This window comes from Camelus dromedarius, chromosome 1 (genome assembly GCF_036321535.1).
Source record: "Camelus dromedarius isolate mCamDro1 chromosome 1, mCamDro1.pat, whole genome shotgun sequence".
NCBI classification, from domain to species: Eukaryota; Metazoa; Chordata; class Mammalia; order Artiodactyla; family Camelidae; genus Camelus; species Camelus dromedarius.
In genome coordinates, this window is record NC_087436.1 from 112,577,629 (window position 1) to 112,604,388 (window position 26,760).

Consider the following 26,760-nt stretch of genomic DNA (forward strand, 5'->3'; position numbering starts at 1 on the left):
ACAGTAGCTGCACCAGTTTACATTCCCACCAACAGTGTATGAGGGTTCTCTTTTCTCCACATCCTTGCCAACATCTATTACTTGTGTTCTTTTTGGTGATAGCCATTCTGACAGGTGTGAGGTGATACCTCATTACGGTTTTGATTTGCCTTTCTCTGATGGAATGTTGAGCATCTTTTCTTGTGTCTGTTTGTCATCTACTTTCCTCTTTGGAAAAATATCTATTCAGTTTTTCTGCCCATTTTTGAATCGAGCTGTTTGATGTATGTGTGTGTGCGTGTGTGTGTTATATAAGCTGTTTATATATGTTGGATATTAACCCCCTACAGTCTTATCATCTGCAAATATTTTCTCCCATTCAGTAGGTTGTCTTTTGTTTTGTCGATGATTTCTTTTGCTGTGCAAAAGCCTTTGAGTTTAATTAGATCCCATTTGTTTATTTCTGCTTTTATTTATTTTGCTTTAGGAGACAGATCCAAAAAAATATTGCTATGAGATATTGCTACAATTTATGTCAGAGTGTTCTGCCTATGTTTTCCTCTAGGAGTTTTATGGTTTCTGGTCTTACACTTAGGTCTTAAATCCGTTTTGAGTTTATCTTTGTGTGTGGTGTGAGAAAATGTTCTAATTTCATTCTTTTACATGCAGCTGTCCAGTTTTCCCAGCACCACTTACTGAAGGGACTGTCTTTTCTTCATTGCATATTCTTGCCTCCTTTGTCAAAGACTGATTGACCACAAGTGCGTGGGTTTATTTCTGTGCTTTCTATCCCATTCCATTGATCTTTGTGTCTATTTTTGGGCCAATACCATACTATTTTGATTACTGTAACTTTGTAATATAGTCTGAAGTCAGGGACTATGAGACCTCCAGCTCTGTTCTTCTTTCTCAATATTGCTTTGGCTCATGAGGGTCTTTTGTGTTTCCATACATATTTGAGAATTATTTGTTCTAGTTCCATGAAGAATGCACTTGGTATTTTGATAGGGATTGCACTGAATGTATAGATTGCCCTGGGTGGTACGGTCATTTTAATTCTTCCAATCCATGAACACACTGTATCTCTTCATCTGCCTAGTAAATATTTTGAGGAGTGTAGTCTGACCATGTCATTATACCAATGAAAAAGCTTCAGCCTGAGAGGGTGAGGAACTTAACAAAACATCATGGAGCAAAGTCTCTCATCTCCCAGTCTTGTCCCTTTTCCTGCTATTAATAGATGTTTTGTCAATATCTATCTTGGATTAAAAAGCCCAAAGATCTATCTTTTCATAAACCACCATTATAGCTACCACCATCACCACCACTATTTGGGGACATTTATTTTGTGTCAGATACTCTTCTAAGTGCTTTTCTACTTACAATACTTAGAATAATCTTGCAAGGTAGGCAGTATTAACTCATTTTACATATGAAGAAGTGGGAGCCTAGGGAATTCAAGGCAAGGGCCCAAGTCACTTCATATCCCACAGGATGCAAGGCTGGACATGGGATCTGGATCCACACAGGGCTGTGTACTGGAAAGAGCATGGGCTTCAGCATGAAAACACTCCTGAGTCTCAATTCCTGACTCACCGTTTATCACCTGAGGGATTATGTGCAATGTATTCAACCTTCCTGGGCCCCAGTGTCCTCATCTGGGAATGGGAGCGATACGGGGACTGCCGGCAGGATTCTGTGTGGTAGCCATCTAGTGTCATTCTGATAAGCTCATGAGTGGCAATTGCTTTCTCTCCATTTTACAGATGAAGATCTCGAGGCCCAGAGGGTTTCTGTAACTTGGCCCATATTCAGACTGGTCACATTGCTTCTGAGTACTGGAGGCAGAACTTGAAGCCATTTCTGACTGGTTCTAAATCATGTGCTCTCTCTGCTTTGCCACACTGCCTAGAGCGCTTGGCTCTGGTTAATAGTCCCTTATCTTCCCCTCCCTTTCCTCTAAAAGACTGAGAAAGTTAGAAAGTTGGAGTAGGGTAGTAAAAGCCACAGATTGGAGATTTGGACAGAACAGGATAGGTTATTACGATTCTTAGAGAATTGCCACTGGATTGATTTATGGTTAAAAAAAATGAGGATTAATTTAAGGAGAGTAGAACCCTCTTATTCAACATGATTACTATTGGTAGTCGATTTGTTAAAGTTGGTCAATTTGGGGAATCCTAAAAATTATACATCCTTTTTGTTTTTTACATTTTTTGAAATTGAAGTATAGTTGATTTGCAATGTTGTATTCATTTCTGGAATACAGTATAGTGATTCAATTATACATAATGTATTCATTTTCATTACAGGTTACTACAAACCATTGAATATAGTTCCCTGAGCTATACAGAAGGACCATGTTGTTTATCTGTTCTGTACACAGTAGTTTGTATCTGCCAATCCCAAACTCTCAATTTATCCCTCCTTCCCCACCCTGGTAACCACAAGTTTTGTACATACTTTTCTTAAGCATTTTATTTTACCTTGAAGTATAAATGTAAATCCCCTCAACAGTCTTTTTTTTTTTTTTTTTTTAATTCGTCTCTGAAAGTTTTCTAACATCTGGATTCTCTCTGGGTTTGATTCTTTCTTGACAGTGGGTCATTTTTTTTCTTTCCTTTTCATGTGTCTTGTAATTTTTTCCTGAATGCTGGGCATCCTGAGGAGAATTGTAGAAACTGGGCTGAACAGTGTTTATTCCTAGATATGGACATGCCTTCTCTGCTTTCAGGCTATTAGTGTTGGGAGGCTGAGCCCTCCTGGTTGAGTCAGTTTGCTGTTGGACCATCTTCAGTGTATGTACACGGGCTTGCAACTCCCCCAGCCGTGGAGTGTGGTTGCCATGTGTGCAGCGTGGGGCCTGGCGTATGGAGGGTTTTCCTCAGTGTGCCCGCTCCACCCTCAGCTCCTAGCGGTCCCCACTCACCTGTGCCACCGAGGGCCCCTCTCGTGCTCCTGCTCCTCCCCTCAGTGCCAGGCTCATGGGGGAGGCAGTGAGGGATGGTCTCCAGCTACCCTGGTCCAGCCTTAGGCTTAGGCTGTCCCTGTGCGGCTGAGCTCGGGGAGTAGTTGGGGGTTTTATCAGTGTTCCTCTCCCCCTCCCCATGGCGGCCAAACTCTTACCGGGAATTTGCCTTCGGTGCTGGAAAGGAGTGAGCTTTCTGCCCCAAGAGTGCTTTCCTCTCTAGGAGCAAAGGGGTTTTGCTCCCATCCTGTCCCCCAGCAGCAGTGGGCCTTTACCTGTGTCCCACCAGGCAGGAGGGTTTCAACCTGTTCCCCATGGGCGGATGGGTTTTGCTGATATCCCCCACCCTAGAAGCAGTGGAGTTTTGCCTTGGCCACAGGGCGCAGAGGGTTCGCTGCCCCTCCTCGAGTGGCTTTAACGCTTTTTCTTTGAGACAAATGTCCAGGGAAGTCTGTGGTCTTTGTGTGTGTCCCCAGTGGCAACCCCTCACCTGCATACCTGCCACCACGGGGACTTTCTCCAGGCACCTCCCCCGCCCCAGTGGAAGCTTGCAAGCAAATGCAAACTCCTCCACATTTCTGGGTCCTCCAGGTATTCCTTCGGGACACGCTAGCCCACACGTGCCCTTTAATAGGTTGGGAACATTTTCGGTGGTTCCTTTTTGCCTGACCAGCAAAGGGGAAACAGCTTGTGGGTCCCTTGTCTCTCCTTCAGCAGTGTGGTGCTCTTTGGAATCGATTGCTTTGAAGCCTCAATTCTCTGGTGTGCCCAAGAAAAGTGAAACACACGCACACACACACACATCTGGCTAGTTCTCCATGCTGGTGAGAAAGACCTGTTTGCAAATTCCTACATCCTCATTCCCCACCAAACATTCTGAAGGTCCATCGACTGTGGATCTCTGGATAGGAATTTCCCCAGCATAACTTTGATGATGTCCAGTTTGGGTTTCATTCATGTAACAAGAATGTGTGGTGTAAACTGAGCACTGATTTTTTTTCCCCTAGATTTTTATTGGTTTTTCTATCTGGGCTTTTAGAGTTGCCTCCCCTACACTGAATTCAACAGCTCTTGTTCTTTTTAAAATTACTCCTCTTTACTGAGTTTTAAAAAGCATACCACTGAGAATTTGTATCAATCACTTTTGCTTTTGGAAGTCATGTTTTATCTGCTTACATAATATTTAATTCAGTTATGAAGTTGCATCCACAAGTACAATGAGCAGACAGTGGTTTGGGTACACACACGAGAGACTCTGGGAGACTGTTCAGCTCAGCTAGTGCAAGAAGGGATGGAGGCAAACCCCCAAAAAAGCTGCTTCTGGTGATTATTCACAAAACACTGGAAGAGTGTACTTTGTCTGGACCACACACTTGTTGGGACAAAACTGGGCTTATCCAGATCTTGAATATTTGGTTATTCCTTTCCCAGTCATTATTGGGCAGCATCTAAATTTTTGCAGATTTTGCAGATTTCAGCCTTACTTCTTTTCCCTTTTTTTTTTTTTTTTGTTTAAATAACAAATACTAGATGCTGAAATACTATAAAAATAGCTCCAGGTCACACCTACTGTAAAATCTGATTCACATGTATGGGAACTAAATTTTTAACTTGATAGTGTTACAAACTCAATTTTTTAATGATTTTTTTGGAGGGGGAGGGTTTGGAAAAAGTAGAAGGGTATGTCAATAAAAGTACTTTGTTTAAAAGCTTTTTAATATTCTCTTAAAAATTCAAGTGTATTCCAAGTATACAGAGGAAAAAAAAAGTCCCCCTCCACTCACCTCCTGGTCCCACCTTCTGTCCCCGGTTGTGGGGAGGCCGTGCTCAACAGCTAAGCCTTCCTCTGTCATGTGGCAGAAAAAAATGGGGTGTAGTGGATTCACATTCTCACAGGAGTGTGTGTGCGATCACCTGGACCTTGGTGCCAACCAAAGGATGTAAATCAAACTATTCCTTTTAAACATCCTCAAGTCAACGTTCCTCAAACAATCAAAAGATGATAGTGGAGCTACGCTTTCCAGGAATGTCTTAGGGGAGGAGATGAGCCAGACACCCTGGGACTCCACAAGCCCCTCCACCCTACCCCCCCCCCCCCCCCGATTTACCAGTGGTGGCGACACAGATGGCAGACCTGTCTCGGTCCCAGCGGCCCCCTCCCAGCCCCCGCCCATCATTAGGGAGCCCCTGGGCCCTGAGCCCTTATCCAACTTGCATCTTTGTCCGAGCTCCAGGAGACCCCAGAGGTCTCCCTTCTCCTGTGCAACCCGAGAGCCTGCTTCCTCTAGAGGAATTTGCAGTGATTGAAGGGCGGGCCTGCCCGTCGCAGGCTTGGCTGCTCGTTGCCTGACGATGAAATAGGATCCCCAGGCACAGACTGGTGTAAACATCTGGTTGGGGAAAGCTACAGGGGCCAGCCTGGTACCAGATGTTTTCCCAAGAATCACTTCCTGTGCGCCGTTTTTCCGAGCTCTTTCCTTGAAGAGCAAGTCATTAATTCTAGTACAAGCTGATGTGTGCCAGTCCTGCCGGGTAGCCGCCCCAGTCAATTCAAGGACAACGGTGCAGTCCTGTGCTGACAGCTGAAATGAAGGGAAAACCGCACCAAGGGTGTTTGAACTGTGCTTTAAATCCAGGAAAGGGGGCTCACCCTCCAGAATACTGGATGATATAGTTGGAGGCAGGGGGAATATGTTTGATAAGTTCTAATAAACCCAGCTTGGCTTCCAAATGTCTGAAGCATCAATCCTTTTATTAAAAACCAAACTGAAGAGTTTAGTCACGTTGATGGAGGAGTTGAGCGGCAGAAGGTAGCGCTCCGTGAAACGGAAAGGTTCAGGACCTGCCGCCTGAAGTGGTTGCTAAAATGCATTATCACCCAGGTCCTGAAGTCAGACAGACTCAGCGCTGCCACTCCAGAAGGAGATACGGTGGCAACACAGATGGCAGACCCGTCTCGGTCCAAGACCTGAGGCAGTTGCATCGTCTGGGTCCCCAAATCCTCACCCACACCAGCCACAGGAAACTATGAGCCGAGAAGTGGGTCAGTCATGTTCATCCAAGCCTCAAAGGACAGTGGACACACTTGACCAAACCAGGCTGCTGGGAGATGGGCTCGCTAAGTACATTCTTCAGAGAAGCAACACTGACCTTGCAAGTGATAAACTCATTTAGTTCTGTCATTTTTGATGGAAATCTTTTCAAAAAGCATTTATCTGTCTGCCTTTTCGTTCAGCGCACACCAAACGTAAGTCAATTTTGGAGGTGGTTAAGGGCCATCATTTCAAGATTAGCGGTCCCCTGCCTTTGCGCTCGCTCGGCCCCAGGGGCTTGGCTGGAGGCTCCGCTGGTCGGGAGTTGCACTGACGATGGTGAGTCTTCCTGCTGGGTAACAGGGCGGCTCAGACAGCCTCTGCTGCAGCACCCCTCCGGGGCGTAATTATCCTATGGGGAACACAGCTGGCTTGTGCCAAGTCGTGGTTTGTCTTCTGTGTCTACAGTGGTACCTAGGGATTTAATGAGATGCTAATCTAGGTGTTGCTGTGAACGTATTTTGTAGATGTGGTTCACACCTACAGTAAGTTGACTGTCAGTGAGGGCGGTTACCCTCGATAATGTGGGTGGCCCTCATCTAATCAGCTGAAAGGTCTTCAGAGCAAAACTCGATTTCCACAGAAGAAATTCAGCCTCAGGACCGTAGCATCACTTCCTGCCTGAGTTTCCAGCCTGCCTGAGACCTCAGACTTAGTACCCATGGATCTTTTAAATCAGTCTCTCTCTCTCTCCCTGTTTCCCTCTCTCTCTCTTTCTCCTGCTGCCTCTGTCTCTTCCTCTATTTCTATCTCATCTCTTACACAGTTCTGTTTCTTCGGAGAACCTGATGTCTTAACATAGGCAGTTACTCCCAGCGTTTGGGGATGAGGGTGGGGAGCAGTGTGTAGTTGGATAAGAGTTTAGTTTAGCCCCTTCCCATTCCAGTCACTGAAGAATCAAATAAGCAAGATCTTCTCATTTTTCGTGAGGCAGAGTTTGTGGTCACCAAGTTCTTTCTCTGAAGTACCTATCTCTGTGTAGGTGGTGCCATCCTGTGAGCCCATCTGAGTCATTATCATCTACCCTAAGCGTGTGGTTTAGAGATGCGGTGGTGGGCACAGGTCTACCTCTAAATAAGCAAGGAGCTTCCTTTTACCTTGGGTTCTATCTTAACTCACATCCGTTCTAACCAGAGGACTCACACCCAAAAAAGGACCTCAGCTTTTCGTCAAATGCTGGTCAAATGCATGTGTATTTATTTGCTTTAAGTTAAAATAAAATGTCTAAGGCATGAGTCCCTTTTTATTTTTCCACCAGCCTATCAGCTGTCAGAGCTGATCACGTCTGCTACGCCGATGTAAGGTAGATTCAGACATTTTCTATGCAGTGAGTTGGCTCCTTAAACGTTTTTCCTGATAAAAAATAAACTGAGTCAAATTATTCAAATAACCAGAGGTTTCCTAATTTCTTTGAATTAATGAGATTTTCCTGCCAAGAGAAGAAACCAGTCTCATTTTAGAAATTGGAATCAGGACGTTCTAAAGCATATAAACAAACCTTAGAAAACCTAGATGGATGAGAGAAGACAAGATTCAACTAACAGCAGTGGGGTACCTATGTCTGGAATCCAAGACCCTTTCCCCATGGGGCTCTAGGGAGAGGGCTGGGGGCCACATTCAAATCATGTAAATGCTAACATTTTCACCAACTACCTTTGCATCTTGGTTGAAATCTGCATCCTCCTCCAGAAAGAACAGTCTAGACCTAGAAGCTGGTGCTCACGACCAGCTTTACCAGCCATCCTGTGCACCTAACTCTTGGAGAGGGTACCACCATCTTACACCCATTTAGTCTTAACCTTTTGTCTGATGCCTGTTTCCCAGGATAAAACTGTTACCTGAGAGCATGTTACGTACATATGTTAGCAGTAGAGACGTGCTTGAATCTGTGGCTTGAACTGATTGGGAACACACGCTTTGTAGACTAGGAGAATTCAGGCAGTAGTGAAGCTTTTGAAAGGCTTGTGGATCTGTGGATGACAGCTCAGGTTGTGCAGACCCGCGGATAAGAAGCAGGCAGGAAGAGTTTTTTCTTTTTAGTATTTTGTATCTTTTTTTAATTGTCTATAGTTGATTTACGATATTATATTAGTTTCATGTGTACAACACTGTGATTTAATACTTTTATAGCTTACACTCCATTTAAAGTTATTAAAATAAAGGCTGTATTTCCCTGGGCTGTACAGTATATCACTGTTGCTTTTTGATTTTATACATAATAGTTTGTACCTCTTAATCCCCTACCTCTATCTTGCCCCTCCCCACTTCCCTTTCCCTGCTGGTAATCAGTAGTTTGTTTTCTATATCTGTGAGTCTCTTTCTATTTTGTTACATACATTTCTTTTATTTTTTAGATTCCACATAAAAGTGGCAACTTAGAGTATTTGTCTTTCTCTGTCTGATTTATTCCACTAAACATAATACGTTCTAGGTCCATCCACATTCTCGCAAATGGCAGAAATTCATTCTTTTTTATGGCTGAGTAAAATTCCTTTATATAGATTGCATATGTATATAAATATAAATATATATATATATATTTGTGGTGTATATATATATATATATATATATATACACACCACATAGGAAGAGGGCTTATTTGAGGTATACTGCATAGCATTTTGTAGTGATTTTTCTGGGTTCAAATACCATTTCATGCATTCTTTTGTGAATACAGAAATTCCGATTTTTGAATGAAGATGTCTTTTGAATCCTGGTTTACCTTAGTGCTAATTCTCAGTCTCCTATATTATGTGTATGTTACACCTGCTCCTGAGAAAAATGGGTTAGTTTTTATTTGGCCAAATCTGGCAGATGAGGCTGTTGTTAGAGGATGCTTGCAGTGGGAAAATGTTGGGGGTCTTAATTGGCTAAGGCTTTTTTAGTTAGGGCAAGTGACACCGTCTGCTATAACAAACAAGCCCAAATTTCAGTGAAAAATGCTTCTCTCTCACAGCTCCATCCAGTGGAGAAGTGATGGAGTGGGGGAGGGCCAGGGCATTCTACTTAATGGTTCCGCCATCCTGTTGGGCTTTGTGTTTCTCTACTGGCTCCTCCAGTGGGTGATGCGTAGATGGATAAAGAGGGTACATGAGGTTTTAGAGGAGGTTTTAGACGCCAGGTGTGGAAGTGGTGGGATATATGTCTGCCCACATTCCAGTGGCCAGAACTCAAGGCTCAGGGCCCCCACCTAACTTCAGGAGGGCTGACCGAGGAGAGCAAGGTGACACATGGTTCTGCTGGGTGCTCAATCGGGCCACAAGCTGAAGGACAGGAGAGGGCAGAGCAGTGAAGGTGGTGGGGTACAAGGGTGATGGTGAAGGATGCCAACCTTCACATGTTAGTGTCTTACAAACCAACCATGCCCTGAACACTTCTCTCAGGGCGAAATGCCTCTCGCTCTTCCGCACCCCACATCATGCTAGCACAGCCAAGACATTACCATTTTTCAGACTGTCCAGGTTGGTGTTTTACCTGGACTTGTCAGGCATTCCACGTGGTCTGCCTGCCTGGATCCCATCCCCACAGGAATTTGTCCTGATGGGGACAGTTGTCAAATTGATTCTTAGGAGGCTGTGGAAAGTCTTTTGTGCCTGGAAAGAAACACTTAGAGTTGTGTTTTGAGTCATATTTAATTTACTAAAGTTATACATTTACAACCCTAGTGTTTGTAGGACTTTAAATTGAATTTGAGTATCATTTTTATTTACTTATAAAACTCATAGCTTTAGCAAAAACGTGAATAATCTCTTTCACTTCGACCAGTGTTGATTTCATGCACAAATTGGCAGATTAAGTCGCTCTCTGTACAGAGACCCCCACACCATGTGAGTTTAAGATGGTGCCACTGGGGGTCAATGAGGGACGCTGTGGGTGTCTCCAAGGGGGGCACGTAACACTATTTATGCTCTTAGTTAATCACATTTCCAAGTAAACACTTTAATTCCCCGAGAGGGCTGACTCTGCTCCAGGGCTGTGTGTGTGTATGTGTGTAATTTTTATTAGTAAGAATTCTGAGTACAATAGCAAATTTAACCTGACATTTAGGAAAAAAAAGTGATTCATCCTATAAGGTTTGTTCATAAAGAAAAACCTATTCTGTGCATTTTATTCTCCAGTTTTAATGCTTACACCACAATGCTTCTAAGTCTATAACTTAATTTTAGGCTTAATGTTAATAATCCTACATTATTGCATCTGGTCAAAGAGACTAGAAACCCTCAGGTAGAAATGAAAATAACCTGAATATAAAACTTGACTGAAAAGCTTTAAAAAAAAGCGTTTTAAAACAATACAGCTTAAAATTAGAATACTTTTGGTAGATAAATTTAGCAGCTATGAACAAAATTAACATTTCATAATATTTTATCAAGAACTACATTACAGTAATATTGTTTTACATATAGGAGAATGATTTGCCTATTTATATCAAATATAAAAATCTCTTTATCAAAAAAAATTTTTAATATAGTTTAGCACTTTGGGGCGATTTTGTTCCCAAAAAAATGGCAGGAACAGAATTTAGAAGATGAAAGGTGGGGTATATTTTTTAAATCAGAGACCTAACCGATAAGTCTTGTCAAATAGATCCTATGAGCAAAATCTTTCCAAGAGCCCTTCAGTTTGTCACAAATCTGATACATCAACTGCCAAGACAGATGCAAAGGACTGGGCTGCAGCAGAATGAATGTGACACTTGTGAACCACCGAGAGTGGGGGGCAAAGTTGGACACCAGTCCTTCCACAGGCTTTCTGAGATGGACTGTAATTGATTCCAAGTTCTCCCCTGCGATGAACCTATTAAAACTGCGATAGAATCTCCGGGAGTGAGGTCCTGTGGGTTCCCAGATGACGTGTGAGCAGCAGCAAGTTAATGCCAGGACTTTTCAAGGAAAGATGCTTGGGTTTTGTGTTCTACAGGCATCCCTGATGTTCACTCACCCTGATTAAAAGCCGCTTAGTCAGAGATACACAGGGAAGCCAAGGAAAAAAACGATGTGTGGCGCTGAGCATTGAGGGCTGCTCATTGTGTGTTCCTGTGCCTGGGCATGCTGGGAAGGAGAGAGGGATAAGGAAACAGAGGCCCTGGGGCTTTGGGGAAATGGCATTGCTCCAGGGTGAGCTGGAGCACTTGAACTGTAGCTGGTCTGATCTGAGATGCGCTGAAGGGCATCTACACGGGCTCCTGAACACTTAGTAGCAAAGTAAGACTGTAAAATAGCTTGGTAATATTTATATTGATTGCATGTTGAAATAATACTATTTTGCATATATTTGGAGTTAAGTAAAACATGTTAAAATTAATTTTAAATTAACTAATCACCTTTTTAAATGTGGCTACTAGGAAATTTGAAACTACTTATACAACTTGCAGTATATTTCTGTAAAACAGTGTTGTTCTGGACTGCAGGAAGGGAGACCACCTCTGCTCCACAGTCTTGGGGTGGGTTTTTGGCCAGCATGGCCAGGATCAGCCTTGGCAGGATGTCAGGGGCAGCTGGCAGCCAATGGACAGGGAGCAGCCACCAATGAGTGTTGTCACTAGGTGTAGCTAAGACCGTGCCTGGGACACTCAGGACCACGAGAATCCCAGAAGGACTCGGGAGGGGCCGGGGGTCCTCAAGCAAACTGATGGGAGCATCTGTTTGATATGGAGGAATGTCACTGTTTCACAGAGGTTGCCGATGGTGCATAATCCATGTTCTCCTGTATTGGCTCACCTCCAGAGAGCTCTATAGAACAACACCTGTTACGTGTGTGCAACTGACGAAAGCAAAGAGACTGGTTCACCATTGGAGGACACTCGTGGGGCTAGGCAGCCTCAGGCTCCTTCCTGCCCTTGGGTTGCCCCTGAGGAGCCTTCAAGAAACTCTAGGGTTCCCAGGGTACCTACCAGCTTGAAAATCCCTATTCCTGCAGCACGTCCTTTACAGATGTGTTCCATGTATTTGCTCTGTGCAGGTGGGAAGCTGTGTTCCAGAAGGCCCATAAGAAAGCTTGTTTTGTTTACTGGCCAGTAAATCTGAACGTCTCTGCTTTATAAAAGGGTTCACCGTGGGCTTTCCTCCCCCCTCCCACAGTAGAACACTTTGGAAGTGATCATACAGGATACAGTCATAGCATCCCAGAACCTCATTCCTGGGGCAGGAGACAGTGTGCAGTGTGCGAGGGGCCCGCAGCAGGGGAACAAAGACCTGTGCCTGGGTCTGGCCTCAAATCCACAAATCACTGCTTTTAGACAAATCACCCTCCCTATCTGGGCATCACTGTGCCATGGCATTACTAGATAGGTGAATCAGGATACGAGGTAGCTCCTGACCTACTGAGAATTTTAAAACTCCCCAAATAAACATGCATAGAAAAGTCCAATTTTGCTTAGCATCGCAGGGTTTTCAGTGCACTGCTTGGAGATGGGAAGGGAGAGACAGCTCATGTTAAGAACTCTTGGGTTAAGTTATTGTAAGATTCCTTTCCTTTCTAAAATATCATGTAAATGTGGAATTATTAAAGAATAAATTAAGCTTGTGGTTCTAAATTATTAAGAATTAGTGATTTCAATGTAACATTTTATCAGCGAGTATTAATGAGGAGTTATGTGGTTTGCTGGTTCATATTGAGGTGTGTTGTGAGAAACTGAAAACTTAAAAATAGCAACCCTCCAGTTCTGCCATTGGCAAAATAGTAGGTCAAAAATATTTGTCCTCCATTCATTTGCTTCTAGCTAGAACCTCATTAGCTCAATTATTCACCTACATTAAGAAATAGGAATAAAGTTATAAGAATATTATATGAAGGTGCAATCGTTTGTGAACATACATAGGCCTTTATTTTCTAAATATGCATTTTACATTTTTATTGAAAAAGTGATTTTGTTTTGTGGCTTTTCTTCCCAGATATTATAAGAAAAATTCTACAGAAGAAATTTGACTTCTCAAAGGACTATGATAAGGTAATTTTTATTGATGTATTTGTTATAAAAAATAAGGATGAGCAAAATTTTGACTCACTTGAAAGTAAATCTTTAAACAACCTGTTATTTAAGAATTTAGTAACCTTTCTGGCTGAGTTTTATGGACTGTGGAAATGCCTTATAAATACTATTTGAACTGCAGCAAAAATTTCGAAAGTTAACACTTGCAGAAACATTCATCTTTCAAGCTGTATGTTGTTGAGAAACTAAAATTTCCTTAAAGGAAGTCTTAATGCTACTTTTTTAGCTAAGGAGAGAATACTCCGTGACTGCATGAATTGTTCGACCATCCCTAGAAACAGGGATGTGTACTTGTAACATATGCATGTGTATTTGTAGGGGGAAAATAATTAATTCCGACCAGAAGCTCTTCTGCAAGGAGGTGACTTTGCGACTTGTAAAAAAGATAAGCAGGGCTGGAGCGAGTGGGGAGGTGGCTTTCCAGGCAGTGGGGACCACGGGAGCAGAGGACGAGGTGTGAGGAGGAAGCCCATGGGCCAAACCGATGGATGAGCTGGGGCCAGTTCAGGGGAGGGCCTTGAAGGCCTCGCTCAGATAAGTGTGCAGTATTTGCAGAAAGTATCCAGGTACCTTGCATGTCTCTACTTAATACCAAGGTGCTGCTAATTCACTCCGTTTGCTTCTAGGATTAACTTAACAGAAGAATGTGTTCTTTCGATTCTGGCTGATGATGAGTGTAGATTGCCAGGGAAACAAACAGATGAATGTTTGTTGCATTGAAGGTTAGGATAATAAAAAAAAAAGTTGAATCTGTTTGTCAAGCTCTTAGTCCTACAGGGTCAGACACCTTGTTCCTCCTCTCCTGGTATGAAGGTGTCATCAAGACAACAGTAAAAGTACCAGTGGACATCCTTTAATGGCCAGCACAACAAATGTGAATGACAGTGTCCCCAGTGGATGTGAAGGCAGTGCGTCCACCAGGAAGGCTGGTGAAGTCTTTTCCAGAGGTGGTAACAACGGCTGTGTATCCTCAGTTTGCAATATAATGATATTCAAGAGAAAGTAAATGTAGAAGCCAAAGAGGAAAGCCTCGTCCCTAAGCCATTTACACACATCAAAGAGGATGAGCCAGTCGCTCCCTGGTGCCAACAACTGTTCTTAGTACCGTGGAAAGCAGCTTCATTCTTGAATGCCACTGGCTTCATTTATATCTTCCAAACATGTTTGTCCTTCTCTCTGGGCAGAATAAAATGATTGTAGCTTTTATATTTATATTAAAAATTAGCATGCCATTAGCAGTCCAGCCTGAATGCCAGTTAGTTCTGCCAAAAAATGGGTGGGGCAGGAGGCTGTGCTTTTTCTGTGTCCAAGCCTTGGAGGACCAGGTCCTTAGACCCTGAGGCGACTCTGAACAGCCTGTCCAGCATGAGCTCGAGTTGGCTGCCACTGTCCATGGCAGGATTCTTAGTTGGACCAGTCCTTTGTGGTTGGCTTGGTATTAGACCTGGAGTTCCTGTAAAATCGGGGACCCCCCGCTAGTTCCTGATTTCCTTTCCATCTTAGGATAGTGGATAAAAACTTTTGGGGTGGAGGTGAAGTGAGGAAAGGAGACAGAACTGGGCCCACTTGAATGAACTGAATCCTACCTTAGATGTGGAATCGGGTCACATTTTCCTGATAGCTAAGGAAGAGGGACTTGGTTAAGCAGAGGCACCGAAGAAGCCAGGTCCCCTTGGGAGGGGAGCTTTCTGATTGGTGTTAGTCAGATAAATGCTGGGTACATTGAGTCTGTGTCCCCCAAAGCGGACCCAGAGTCAGGGATTCCAGGGCAAGTCATTTATGCGGGAGGTGCTGGGAGCACTGGTTGGGAGGTGGGAGGTGACCCAGGGGAGGAAGGGTCACTATAGAGGATGTGCCATTCCACCACCTGCCCCAGGGGACGACAGAGCTCATCCTGTGGAGGAGATGCAAGACACCCTGTAGGACACCAGCCTCCGGATTAGCCCAAGGGAGGGTCAGAGAGCTGAGGTATCTATACTCCAAGACCCAAGAGGCACTGGTTAAGGGCTGCTGGGGGTGGGGGACAGTGCTAATCCCTCTGACCCCTGACCTCCCACGGCTCCTGAAGATGCCTTCGAGCACAGATGGCAGCAGTAGGAAGTCTGAGGAGGCACACTGGCATGGTTAAGGCTGGGGAACATGGGTGGACACCAACAGCATCTCCTATACTGGCCGGTGCCCACTGGCTCTAATACGTGCAGTGGGACAGGTGAGATCTGTCCAGGTGAGTGGCCGTCGGGGGTCCCCTAAGCTGTCCTTGTTCTGAGCTCAGTCTCACCTCCTGGTGAGCCTTGGGGGGCCGAGGAGCCTGGGCTGAGAGTCAGCGATCCTCTGCCGGGCGCTCTTTTTATGAGCTTTCCTCATGAGGAAGTTAGGAAGCAGTCAGCCGTACAGACCTCTTGTTCCAAGGGGTGGGCCTGACTTTGGAAGGGAAATGGGACTCCTTTTCCCAGACCCACCCGCTTCCTCCACTTCAGCTGAGTGTGAGAAGTAGTACTTCAGGATTCTGGGCCTCTTCTACTCCCATTTTCTCTCTTTTGTGTAATGTATTCATTTAATCAGTATTAAGGGAGTACTCACTGGAGGCCATGCATGGTAGGGGTGCAGATGTGTGGAAGGATGGTCTTTATCCAAGAATCTGCGGCTGGTGAAAGGAGGCAGTGGGGTAAGACATGTAGATGCGTGGATGTCATGGGCTGAACTGTGCCCAAAACGCGTATGTTGACGTCCTAATCCTCTGTACCTCAGAATGGGATTGCATTTAGAGATGAGGTCTTTAGAGGAGTAATGAAGTTAAAATGGGGTCATTAATCCACTCTGACTGGGATCCTTACAAGAAGAGGCAATTAGGACACACACACAGAGAAAAGAGCATCTGAAGACATAGGAAGCAGATGGCCACCTGCAAGCCAAGGGGAGAGGTCTTAGAAACTAACCCGGTCAACACCTTGATCTTAGACTTTCCGGCCTCCAGGACTGTGAGAAAATAAACTTCTGTTGTTTAAGCCACCAAGTGAGTGGTACTTGTTACGGCAGCCCTAGACGACTGACACAGTAGAGCCGGGGGGCAGCCCAGAGAGAGATACACATCATATAAGAAGTTCTGATAAAGGCTGCTTTGCCCAACCTCACTCGTGCTGCAAGTCATGGGGTAGGGATTCGGCACGTAGTAAATGGCAGGCCATCGTTCCAGGTGGAGCTTCGTCGGGGGCAGGCACAGGGCTTGGGACACAGCCCCGCTGCTTTTTCCAGGTGGGTTCGCCATGTTTGGAACTCACCCTACACGTTTGTGAAAGACACATGCCTTGGTTCCTTGTTTCCTGCCCTCCTAGAGGGTAAGCTGCTTTAAGTGTGTAAGTAAGTGTGTAAGAACACACTCTCCTCCCCCCAGTAAGGGAGGTATCTTTTGGGATCTCAGAAAGCATTGAGACAGGAAGCAGTACGAGATAGTCCCTGACCGCGTCATTGTCTGAGGCTCCCGGGAGTTTAGGGCTGAAGATGATGCTGACGTGCGTTATTATTACTATTATTATTACTGATTGAGCTTTACTCCGGCAGACACTTCCACCTAATATATGTTAAATAGTACATGCCAAGTGCTGAGAACAGAATAATGCACAGAACATGCATCGCCCCTCATTCTGTCGCCATGGTAACTCAGGCTCAGAGTCGCATTTTAACCATGCCAAGACCTGTCCCCCAGAGACTCCTATGTAGTTGGTCAGGGTCGGCTGGTTATTGATACTGCTCAAAAGGTTCCCGGGGGAGTGGTAATGGGAGATTAATTGGAGCACTGTCCCTCAATTCACTAGTGTATCTGATTGCAATTGGGCAACTGTCATCTGCCAAGCCCCTGGTGGGTGCCCGGGAAAGAGCGGGGAGTGTGACTGTCACAGTTCTCCCTCCCCTGGGGCTGCAGCAGGCTCAGGAATCGGCCACAAGGGAGCCGTCACCCTAAGTCAGGTGAGTGCCATGAAGGGACAAGTGTAGGACTCCATGAAGGAAGGATTTACAGCAAACTCAGACATGGTTATCAAGACAGACTTGCTGGAAGAAGCAACGTCCAAACTTAGACTTGAGTTTCATCAGGGGAGCAGTGATGGGAATAATGTTCTGGGTGAGGAGGTGGCAGGAGGGAGCCCAGAGTGAAGAAGGGGAGAGAGCATGACGCTTCCTGGGGACTAGACTGGTCAAGAAGAACAGGACGTGCAGCCGGGCAGCAGAGGCCCACGTGGAGGAGTGTGAATTCCACGTGGTGGGAGCCCCTGGGATGCTATTCAGCAGGGGAATGCCCCATCAGAGCTTCATATTGGAAAGGGCACTTGGAAGGTGGTGCCTTGGGCTCTGGGGTTCTAGGCAGCCGCTGATTCTCTTTTACAGAGACCATGTGGTTAGTGCATTAAGCATTTGTAGCTCTCCCTCCCATTCCCTGGTCCATGACTGATTAGCATATGATTAAGGACCTTTCAAGGAATCCAAATGTGAATTCAAACGTGAGCCTTAGAACTTGACTCCACCTGCAGCACCGTTTCTCTGATGAACACTCCTTTCACATTCTTGTCTGGTGTCCTCTCCCCCTTGATTTTCTCTGTGTCGGGTATTAATGTTCTTCGTGGTGGTTGATCACTCCAGTAACTTTTCTGTTTTCTCACTGCATGCTGCCTCTGCGGGCACAACGGCTTTGACTTCTACAGCCAGAAAACGTAGTCCTGACTCTGAAGGTAAAGTCCTGGCCGCTGTTTCACGTCGCTCTGTCTAAAGCCCACGAGTGGTGTGATGCTTTGGCCTGAATGCTCTGGTCACTGTCCTCTCCACTGTGATGGTTTTAAAATTACTTGTTTCTCTTTTGTTTCTTCCATCATCTTTCATCTTCTATTTCAGCTTTAGTGGTTCATGAAAGAATAGCCACCCATCTCGGCAAATTTAAATCTTGATCTCTTCAACACAGTCCACAAAGGCCTCCGGAGATCTTGGTATATCAGGAAATAACTGAGGTCCTTGCCAGACCTTGGCCAGACTTCAGCCTAGACGGGGACTCTGGAAATGACGTACCTTGTTCCTGACTCTGTTTGACCTCATATTTAGTCAGAAACATTGGGAAAGTTGTACATAAAACATAAAATTTGCATTTGGAGCTAAAGAGCACATTTAAAACGTTTTAATACACCTTTCTCTTCTGGGTTTGGGTTCAGTGTCTCGGGCTTCAGAAAGGATTTTAAATTCCTTTTAAAATAGTAACAGTTTTGTTTTTTTTTTAAGTAACGATTTAGAATATTTGCTGAGAAATGAAAGCAAACTAAGTAAGAGTTTGGAGTGTCTGGGGTTGGTTTCTCTATTAGCCAGTGATGTGAGTCCTCAAGGCCGGGTTACGCACCAGCAAATAGTGACTCTTCGTGGCCGCAGTGTCGGGCTGAGTTTAAGGAAGAGTGTGTAAGTGATGAAGGTGGCAAAAATTTAATCACTTTTTTTCTCCCTTTTTTTTTTTTTTTTTTTAGCATTTTAACCTTAATATGGGAGTAGATAATACTCAAGGGCCATGTGCACCTGGCTTAATACTTACAAGCATTTGCCCACAGAGTTAGCTAATATTGATCGAATATTTGCTGCGTGCTGGGAAGTTGGCTAATTGCTGACACATTACATTATTTAATTAGCTGTCCTTTGCAATATGCCTGTGACATTAGTGCTAGCAATGCAGCGCTTCGCAGTTTAGAGAATGAGAAGCCCGCTGCTGGGATTTAATTAGGCCTTCTGACTCTAAGTTCAGTGCTCTCTCCCAAGACATCACATGTGCTTCTAGCAACGAGCCTTGGGCTTTGTTTCGCTTTGCTCAGCTTGGCTTCAGAACATATTGCTATCTAGCTGGCCCATAGCTGCAAACTGCCAACCTGTAATTTCCTATCATTCTTTAAAAATGTCTTGCTTTATGAAAATGTGAGTAACTGCAGACATGGATTGGAACAAGAACAAGTTTTATCCAGTTGCATTAATTTTTTTTTATCCTGGAATAAAGCCAGGAAAATATGTTTAGGTCATGTGATTGTATCTAGCAATTGGGCCAGTTCCTAGGAACCTAGGAACCTAGGAACGATCTGAGACAGGCTGCCGAGCGCAGCCTCACTTATTAAGCATCTGCTCCGTGCCAGGTACTTGGTACGTTATTGCTAATCACAGATTATCTGTAACGTTCACCGTGACCTTACAAAGTATATATTATTATTCCCAGTGTATGGATGGGGAAACTGAGTCACCTGTGATTCACATGTCTGATTCGGAAAGTCTGAGCCTTTTTCCTAAATGTAGATATATTCCAGACTCTTTTGCAACTAACTATGAATTTATCATTAATTGATCCAGTCCAAACTGCTTTGAATCCTTAATGATGACTATTAGTTCTATCTGGTGAAAAGCACCCTTGGTGTAGGTTATTCATTATGCAAGTATTCCTGCCAAAATTTGTCATGCCATTTAAACAAAATACCTTTGAGGCTGAAATTCACTTGCAGCTTGGCCTTGCATTTGGATATTTTCCTGGAAGTTGAAAGAATTTAGTAATGGCTTGGTCCCATGTTCTGATAACTCAAATGTCTGCTTCCTCTGTTTCAAGAAGGATCTTCAGAATGGATGCACACACACATACACACACACACTCCTTACAATTTAACTCATGATGGCAAATAGGTTAAAAAGCATGAAATGTGTACCCTGTGGAATGTTCTACGTGTGATTTTGTGTTACAGCATGTGCTGTTTCTTTTGTTTGACTTGCAGATTATCTACTATGAGATCGGAATTATTACCTGTGCTGCCCTGGGATTGCTGTTCATTATCTTGATGCCCCTGGTGGGGTTTTTCTTTAGCGTGTGTCGTTGCTGTAACAAGTGTGGTGGAGAAATGCACCAGCGACAGAAGAAAAATGGCACCTACCTTAGGAAATACTTTGCAGTCTCCCTCTTGGTGATTTGTATATTTATAAGGCAAGTAGAATCTTGGACAACAGCTGATGGTGTTTTAGGTCAATGAGAAATGTCTCGTGTTTTAACTGTTAAGCCCATGAGTTTGAAACAACAACCACCAAAAAAAAAAAACAAAAACAAAACTAAAAACTAAAAAAAACCCCAAAACAGAAAAGAGAGGACAGAGATGCTTGCCCAGGACAGCTCAAAAATATGTCACTTTTAAGCAGAAGTTAGCGTTGTAACCAAGCTGCTCTAGCTTATGTGATGAGCCAGCCCTTTGGTAGTTTTTCATTTGAAGACATCCTGATACACCTCTGGCCGCAGAAAGCGTTCACCTCCCAGAACGGCACCCCCTCCTCTGAGTAGCTCCCTAGAGCCAGGCAGCAGGCAGGAGGGCAGAGCAAGTATTTGCTAGTTGGTTTGTACATCGTAGGTGTCTTGAAGGACGGGTAGAGTCCCTGAATTTGGCAAATTGAGAATATTGTAGAATGGAATTAATTTTCTCATCATATACCCAGTCTTCTAGAATTTGCGATTAAGCTGAAATCCTCTCTTGAAGCCTGGAGTACGCTTCATGGTGTTTCTTCTGCAGCTCCTACTGCTGCCAAAAGTTTTCCAGTTGAGTGACAGATGGGACGTGCCCGGCTTTTAGGACAAGGATATTAAGTTGGGTCCAAATCAGGTTCCTTGGTTGAGGAGTTTGCGTCATGGTACTGGCCCTCTGGTTGGGATATTTGGTCCTCTCTTCACATTTCCTCATTCATTCAACTGATGTGTCAAATCCAGGGGAAAAAAAAGTGCCTATGACATGAATAATGCCTTAAGGAGACACAGAGACAGCGAGGAGAGGCAGTCAGCCTCTTCCCTGAGGTGTCTCTACCGCATTTCTCAGTAGCCGTGAGGAAGATTTTTCAAGTTGCTAAATAACTGATATTGGGGAGTTTAAGCAGAAAACAGAATTGAACAGAACAATTTAAAGTTCTAAAGCTCTAGCTGCAAACTCAAGAGGAAGAGTCTTTAAGTGTGGCCGCCAGTAGGGGCCTGGTAAGATGTATGCTGTCAGGGGGACCATTCAGCGGCATGCAGTTTACCCAGGGGAGAGAGCACTGGCCAGCTCTAGATTTGCTGATATAAAACAGTCCCCAAGTGAGATGCAGTGAGACAAGCAGGTGGCAGACCCTGTGTAGAACACGGCGTCAGTGATTGAAAACAAAGAAGTCAGGGCACAAGCACTTTCTTACATTTGCACAGAGCACATGTGGAAAGATTGCCAGGACCCTGGCAACGCGGCGGTCCGACCTCTGGGAAGGAAACTGGTGGTCGTCTCTTTTAGATGACCTACCATGCTCAGCATTACCTGCTGAATTAGGTGCACTAAAAATTAACCCTGAACAACCGAAAAAATCTCCTCAGAAAGCAGAAGCTAATGCACTGCCGCTGATTCCAGGGAAGTCATTTTTTGAACAAGGGCATAACTTCTGCTGAAAATAGTCAAATAATAGACCTTAACAATATGCTCTTTAACAAATTACAACTGAGTGTTAGCTCATTTCACGCACCCTTGTTTGACCACCAGGGAGCTTTGTTGTGTGTGTTTTCTCTGCAAGATTGGGATGTGAGTGTCTCTCTCTCTACCCACCACCCCAACTCCTGTTTCCCTATGTGCCTCTACCTCTGTCTCTCCGTACATAATTTGAATCTGTTTCTTCACTTTGCATTCTGCAAAGCAGCTTAGGATCAGGTTGATGGTAATTCCAGATGTCCCCTCTCTCTCTGCTTTGCATTTGAAATGTTTTCAGGAATGCACAGAGGAGTAATTACCTTCTCCCCAACCGCCAGAGAAATGTCAGGTATAGCCCAAAGCCCCTTGTGCATTTCCTTTAAGCCTGAAACTTACATCCTTCATGCATCCAAAGACTTGGACAGCCATGCCTCTCCCTCCTTGTACACCATGGACATCAAAGATGAGGCTCAAGTGACAAAGTGTCATTTGAAAAGACTTGCCCTTAGGGGTTCTTGTCAGCATGATTACTTACTTAACAAGTTAATAGTTTTCACTTGATATAAATGCATGTGATGTAATTTCAGGAAAAGTCTTTATTGCATGTAGTTACTTATTTACCCAAATAAATGTTCACATATATAATAATAGGCTTTGAGGGTTATTTATTTTAGTGGAGCATATGTCCTGTATTGGGCTTCTATTTTTAAACTGGATTTTTATTCACATTACATATAATTATGCAATATACGCGTTATAGTTCACCTGGAACTGACTGCATTATTTTTATTAGGTTTTAGATACCAAAATATATGAAAGCTTCAATGTCAGAAAGAAACTTGAATGCTGTATGTATTTTTTATTCTTGAGAACTGAGACCCATCAAACAAATTTAGATAAGTTTTTTCTCCTGAGTATATTTTAATTTAGAAAATTCTTAAATTTTCTTACATACACAGATGTGAGTCTGTAACCTCCAACACATTCAGTTAAGATATTTTCCCCCAACCAAGTAAAACTTATTAATTAATATCACAATTTTAAATTTCAGTATAATTAAACCAAATTTGATCAACCATTTGAGGCTAAGTGACACATTTACAACTAATTTATTTCACACAGAACACTGAATTTATATATGAATTATAAATAGGCCTAAATAAGAGGAGTATTTGAGACTGTTTTGTTTACTTCAAATTCAGACTAGAAGTTTAAACTTCTTTGCCTTGAAGCTTTCAAATTTAAGTAGCTATTTTGATGTCTTCCTTCTTGAACACTTACTGGTTTGCAAGTATCTTCAAATCATGAGTTGAAATAATGTCTGTGTGTTGTTTGCAAGTAATCAAAACTAGCCAGTGAGAGTAAAGACTAGGCGAAAGCAAGGATTTCTCTATTATGATTAGATAGAAAGGAGAAGAAAGTTACGTCCCCACATCAGAAGATTAGATAAAATAAGAGGGGAAGGAATGCCAACAAAACCAGAAGGCAGAAAGAGGAAGAAAAGGAGGTGTTAACCTCCGGCTTATGTTGACCTCAGCAGAGATTGGATTCTGTTGACAAATAATCTTTGTATATGATTTTTTAAAACTCCGCTCAGAAGCCCACAGTAGTCCACTTGCCTTTTAATCAGGCTCAGTTCCAATTTGTGGCTGTACACTAAATGTTAGAATTAAAAATGAGGTTGGCTTTTAAATGAGTCTTGAGTACTCTAACATTTCATACGTTCTGTTTTCTTTAAAAATTAAAAAAAAATTTTTTTAATTAAGAAAGGCATAGATGTTAAGGAGAAAGCTTCCCTATATGTAGAATATATGTGGTCGTGTTCTCTCTGGGCTTTTCCAAAGGCAAGCTGTGGAATGTTTAATTCCACAGACATTGACATGTGTTTGTGTAAGCCTGTTTGACCATCAGCAGAAGATTACATTTCCACATCTCGCTGTGGATGGTTTACACAGATGTGTCTTACTCCAGAAAAAGCCAACTTTCCTTTGCACCTGTCATCACTGCATTTTTCAGAATTTCATAAAGGTTATAAGCAACAGTGAAAAGGAGAAGCCATGCATGCCTTTATTTCTCCAGTACAGAGGTGTTTCTAAGTTTCCAAGTGCGGTAAGTCAGCTTTTACTAATTACTGTAGTGAAAATTGAATCCTGGTCATTTTAGGAAGACGGCTGTTTTCAAAGTTCATTTATTTTTGTTGTTAGGATGTGATATCAATTCCTGGCTTGGTGGCCACAAGCTTCTAGCAAAGAAATTGAGCCAGTATGCCTTGAAAATCATGAGACTTTCTTAATGAGAGGGCTAGTTATTTAAAATCGATACTCAAATTGAAAAATTATTTTTAAAAAGTAAGAGACCAGTTACACACTGAAATTTATTTGGCTCTTATTGGCTAATTTCATTGTCAGTAGAAATTGGTAGAACAAATTGCTACAAATTTTAAAGGTTTAGCTATACTCTTTAAAAACTTTAAATATTTACTTCTAAGTGTATATGAGAGCAAATTGGTCCGTCCATATAAAATATAGAAGATGTAGTGCTAATATATCATAAAAAAAGTCCTGTCTTCTGCTAAAATTTTCCAGGAAATTTTGTTGTCCTGCATTAAACTTGAAGGCTTTTCTGTCAAATGTGAGAGAGCTGAAAGTAGTTTGATTATCATTTGATTGAAATTTTATTCACTTTTTGTGTGAGGTGAATTTCTTTCATCCTCATATCCTAAGAGTTGATTGGTAGTTGTTTAAAAAAAACCCAAAAACATTAATTCACATGATTTTTTTTTTTGCTTTAAAGAGCATCAAATAATAGGGAATGTCTAAATCAACAGCAACAAAAAGCATAACTTTTTCATTTTCTATTTGTGTGTAAATAGCAGTGTTAAATTTGAGATTATAAATGGAGACCATCAATTTGTGTAGTATTTAAAATTTTTTTCTTTGATTTGTTGCTAATATTTAAAAACAGGAAAAAAAATTTAAAAATGAAAATGGGAGATTTTACATACAAATCCAGACTCCCAGATTTTTGTAAATAATTGGAAGATCCGGCAATACTGGTCTTCCATCGAGGTGGCACTTGCTGGAGTTGCAGAACATCTGGCGCACCCTATCTTTGCTCCCCCAGCTCCCAAAGGTCGGTACCCTACACTGTGCCCTCCATGCTTTCTGCCTGCCTCTGTGGGCTTTTGATGTTCCCATCTTTAATTTAAATGTAAAATTTACAATGAGCTATGGGTTTGAAAATCAGCTTTGAAAGTTGCTGAATTCTATCCCAGAATTCTGTTTAGTACAGTTTTTTTTTTAATGATCTATGCTTTCATTTTAATTGGATTCATAACTGGGTAGCAGAAATGTGGGTCTTTTTAACTATGTTGCATTGAAATTCAGTGTTGTTTTGCAGCGCTGTGATGCTGTTCATTTATTTTACTGATTGATGATCTTTTGAGTAAAGGCATTAATTCAATAAAGGAACAAAGACAGTTTCTGACTTGGACACTCCGAACATATGGCTAATCTTCTAAATGGATCAAATGAAACAAAGCCCAGTCCTTAAACCCACATTCACTGATCACCCACCATGAACAAGAGACCCTCAGTACCCAAAGTTGACAAAGAAGCAGTCAACCTTTCTTTTAGAGCAGTTAAACATAGGTGAAAATAAAGACAAAATAAGAGACGAAGTGAGAAATATCCCATCAGAACTTCAGGCGCGCCCTCTAGGAGTTCATGGCTAGGCGTTCTCCCATCCAGGTGGACTTGGGCCTGCTGTTTGCTTCCCAAGTTCACTTTGACTTCTTATGTGACAAAATGAGTCTGGAGCATGATGAATGACGAATAATTTGGACGTGATGGGGAGGAGAACAAGAGTCCCAGTGTGAAATCTTCTGGTCAGGTGGCGATCCTGACTTGGCATGGTATGGAATGTTTGAGATTTGGCGTGGTAAATAAAGCTCCAGGCACATTGCTGTGACTCAGCCTTTCCTCCCTACTGTTGACACTACACCAAACTCATTGTTTTGGGTCATTTGGCCTCATTTCGCATGAATGTATCATTTAATAACTCATTGCTCTGGTGTAATGTCAACCTCATAAATACCGATGCAGACCTTTAAGACTGACAAAAATGTATTCCAAGGTGGTCATTCTAAATGGCAATTTTTAAAGGTGGTCCTTGACACCCAAACTTTTAAAATAATCGTAGATACCTTGTGAACATCCATACCCCTCTTTGCAGTTTGAGAAGCACTGATCTAATCGAGTTTCTAGCTTTGTGATGCCAGGGAAACTCAGAGGGAAAGTGACTTTCTCAGGCTCACACAGTGTAAGTTAGTGGCACTAGAACCCAAGTCTCCTGTTTCTACCCTAGTACACGTCCCACTGCAACTTGTTAACCATAAGAAATATTGTTCACCATTGTGTAATAGACTTTTTAGGATTAGTTTGGAAAACCCAAAGCACTTGTGTAATACTGCTGAGGGAAAGTATGTTTTTATGAGAACAGCAATGAACTCCTTGGAATAACTCATTACCGAAACTGGGGTGAATGATTCCTCATTTACCCAAGACTGAGAGGTTTCCTGGGAACATGGGACCTTTGGTGCAAAAATGGACACTTGGCCACCCTACTTGTAAATATATGAATGCATACTGCCTAAGATGTTGCTTTTGGTGAAGATGCAAAAGTATTCATATTCTGCATCAGAATTATTTTCCCTAAAGTTTCTTATTTGCAAAACATTTTTCTAAAAACATATTGACACCAATCATTGAGTGGTTATAAACTAACAATTTGTTGCAAACTAAATTTTGTTATTAACTTCTCAGGTAACATCTACAGCCTATGTGTTGAGTTTATGTGAGTCCCTGCTGCCATCTAGAGGCTAAATCCAATGAGGGGGGGCTTGGCAATTAGCAATTTTAAATGTAACTTTTTAATGTTTAAAGGCTTTGACATAAAAACAAACCAGTCGATCAAATTAATTGAAGTCAGTGAATTGTTGGTAATTAGTCAACATTAAGAGCCCTTAAGATTAAATGTAGACATTTCAGATGGTTCAAAAAATGTTTTTTATTTTCATGTAGAACTTTGCATGCAGGATGCCTTTCATGTAGTGTTTTTGAAACTCTTTTCCAAAGTATATTTTATATGGAAAGAAGTGTTCATATCATAAATACATAGGTATGAATTTCCGTGAAGTGAGCACAGCGATCCACCCCTCCCCAAGTATAACCACTGGCGTTTAGCATCAGAGTTGTGTTTGATTCTGTATTT

General features: G+C 42.7%; 1 protein-coding gene across 4 annotated transcripts in view; it reads left to right on the forward strand.

Moving 5' to 3' along the window:
• PROM1 (prominin 1) overlaps positions 1 to 26,760 on the forward strand; it is a 101,204-nt gene that overhangs the window by 25,327 nt on the left and 49,117 nt on the right. For all 4 annotated transcript variants that reach the window (XM_031437020.2, XM_031436992.2, XM_064487895.1 and 1 more), the window contains exons 3-4: positions 12,933 to 12,988; positions 19,801 to 20,006. In XM_031437020.2, coding sequence (XP_031292880.2) covers positions 12,933 to 12,988; positions 19,801 to 20,006 — 262 coding nt within the window. The remainder of the gene's footprint in view (positions 1 to 12,932; positions 12,989 to 19,800; positions 20,007 to 26,760) is intronic.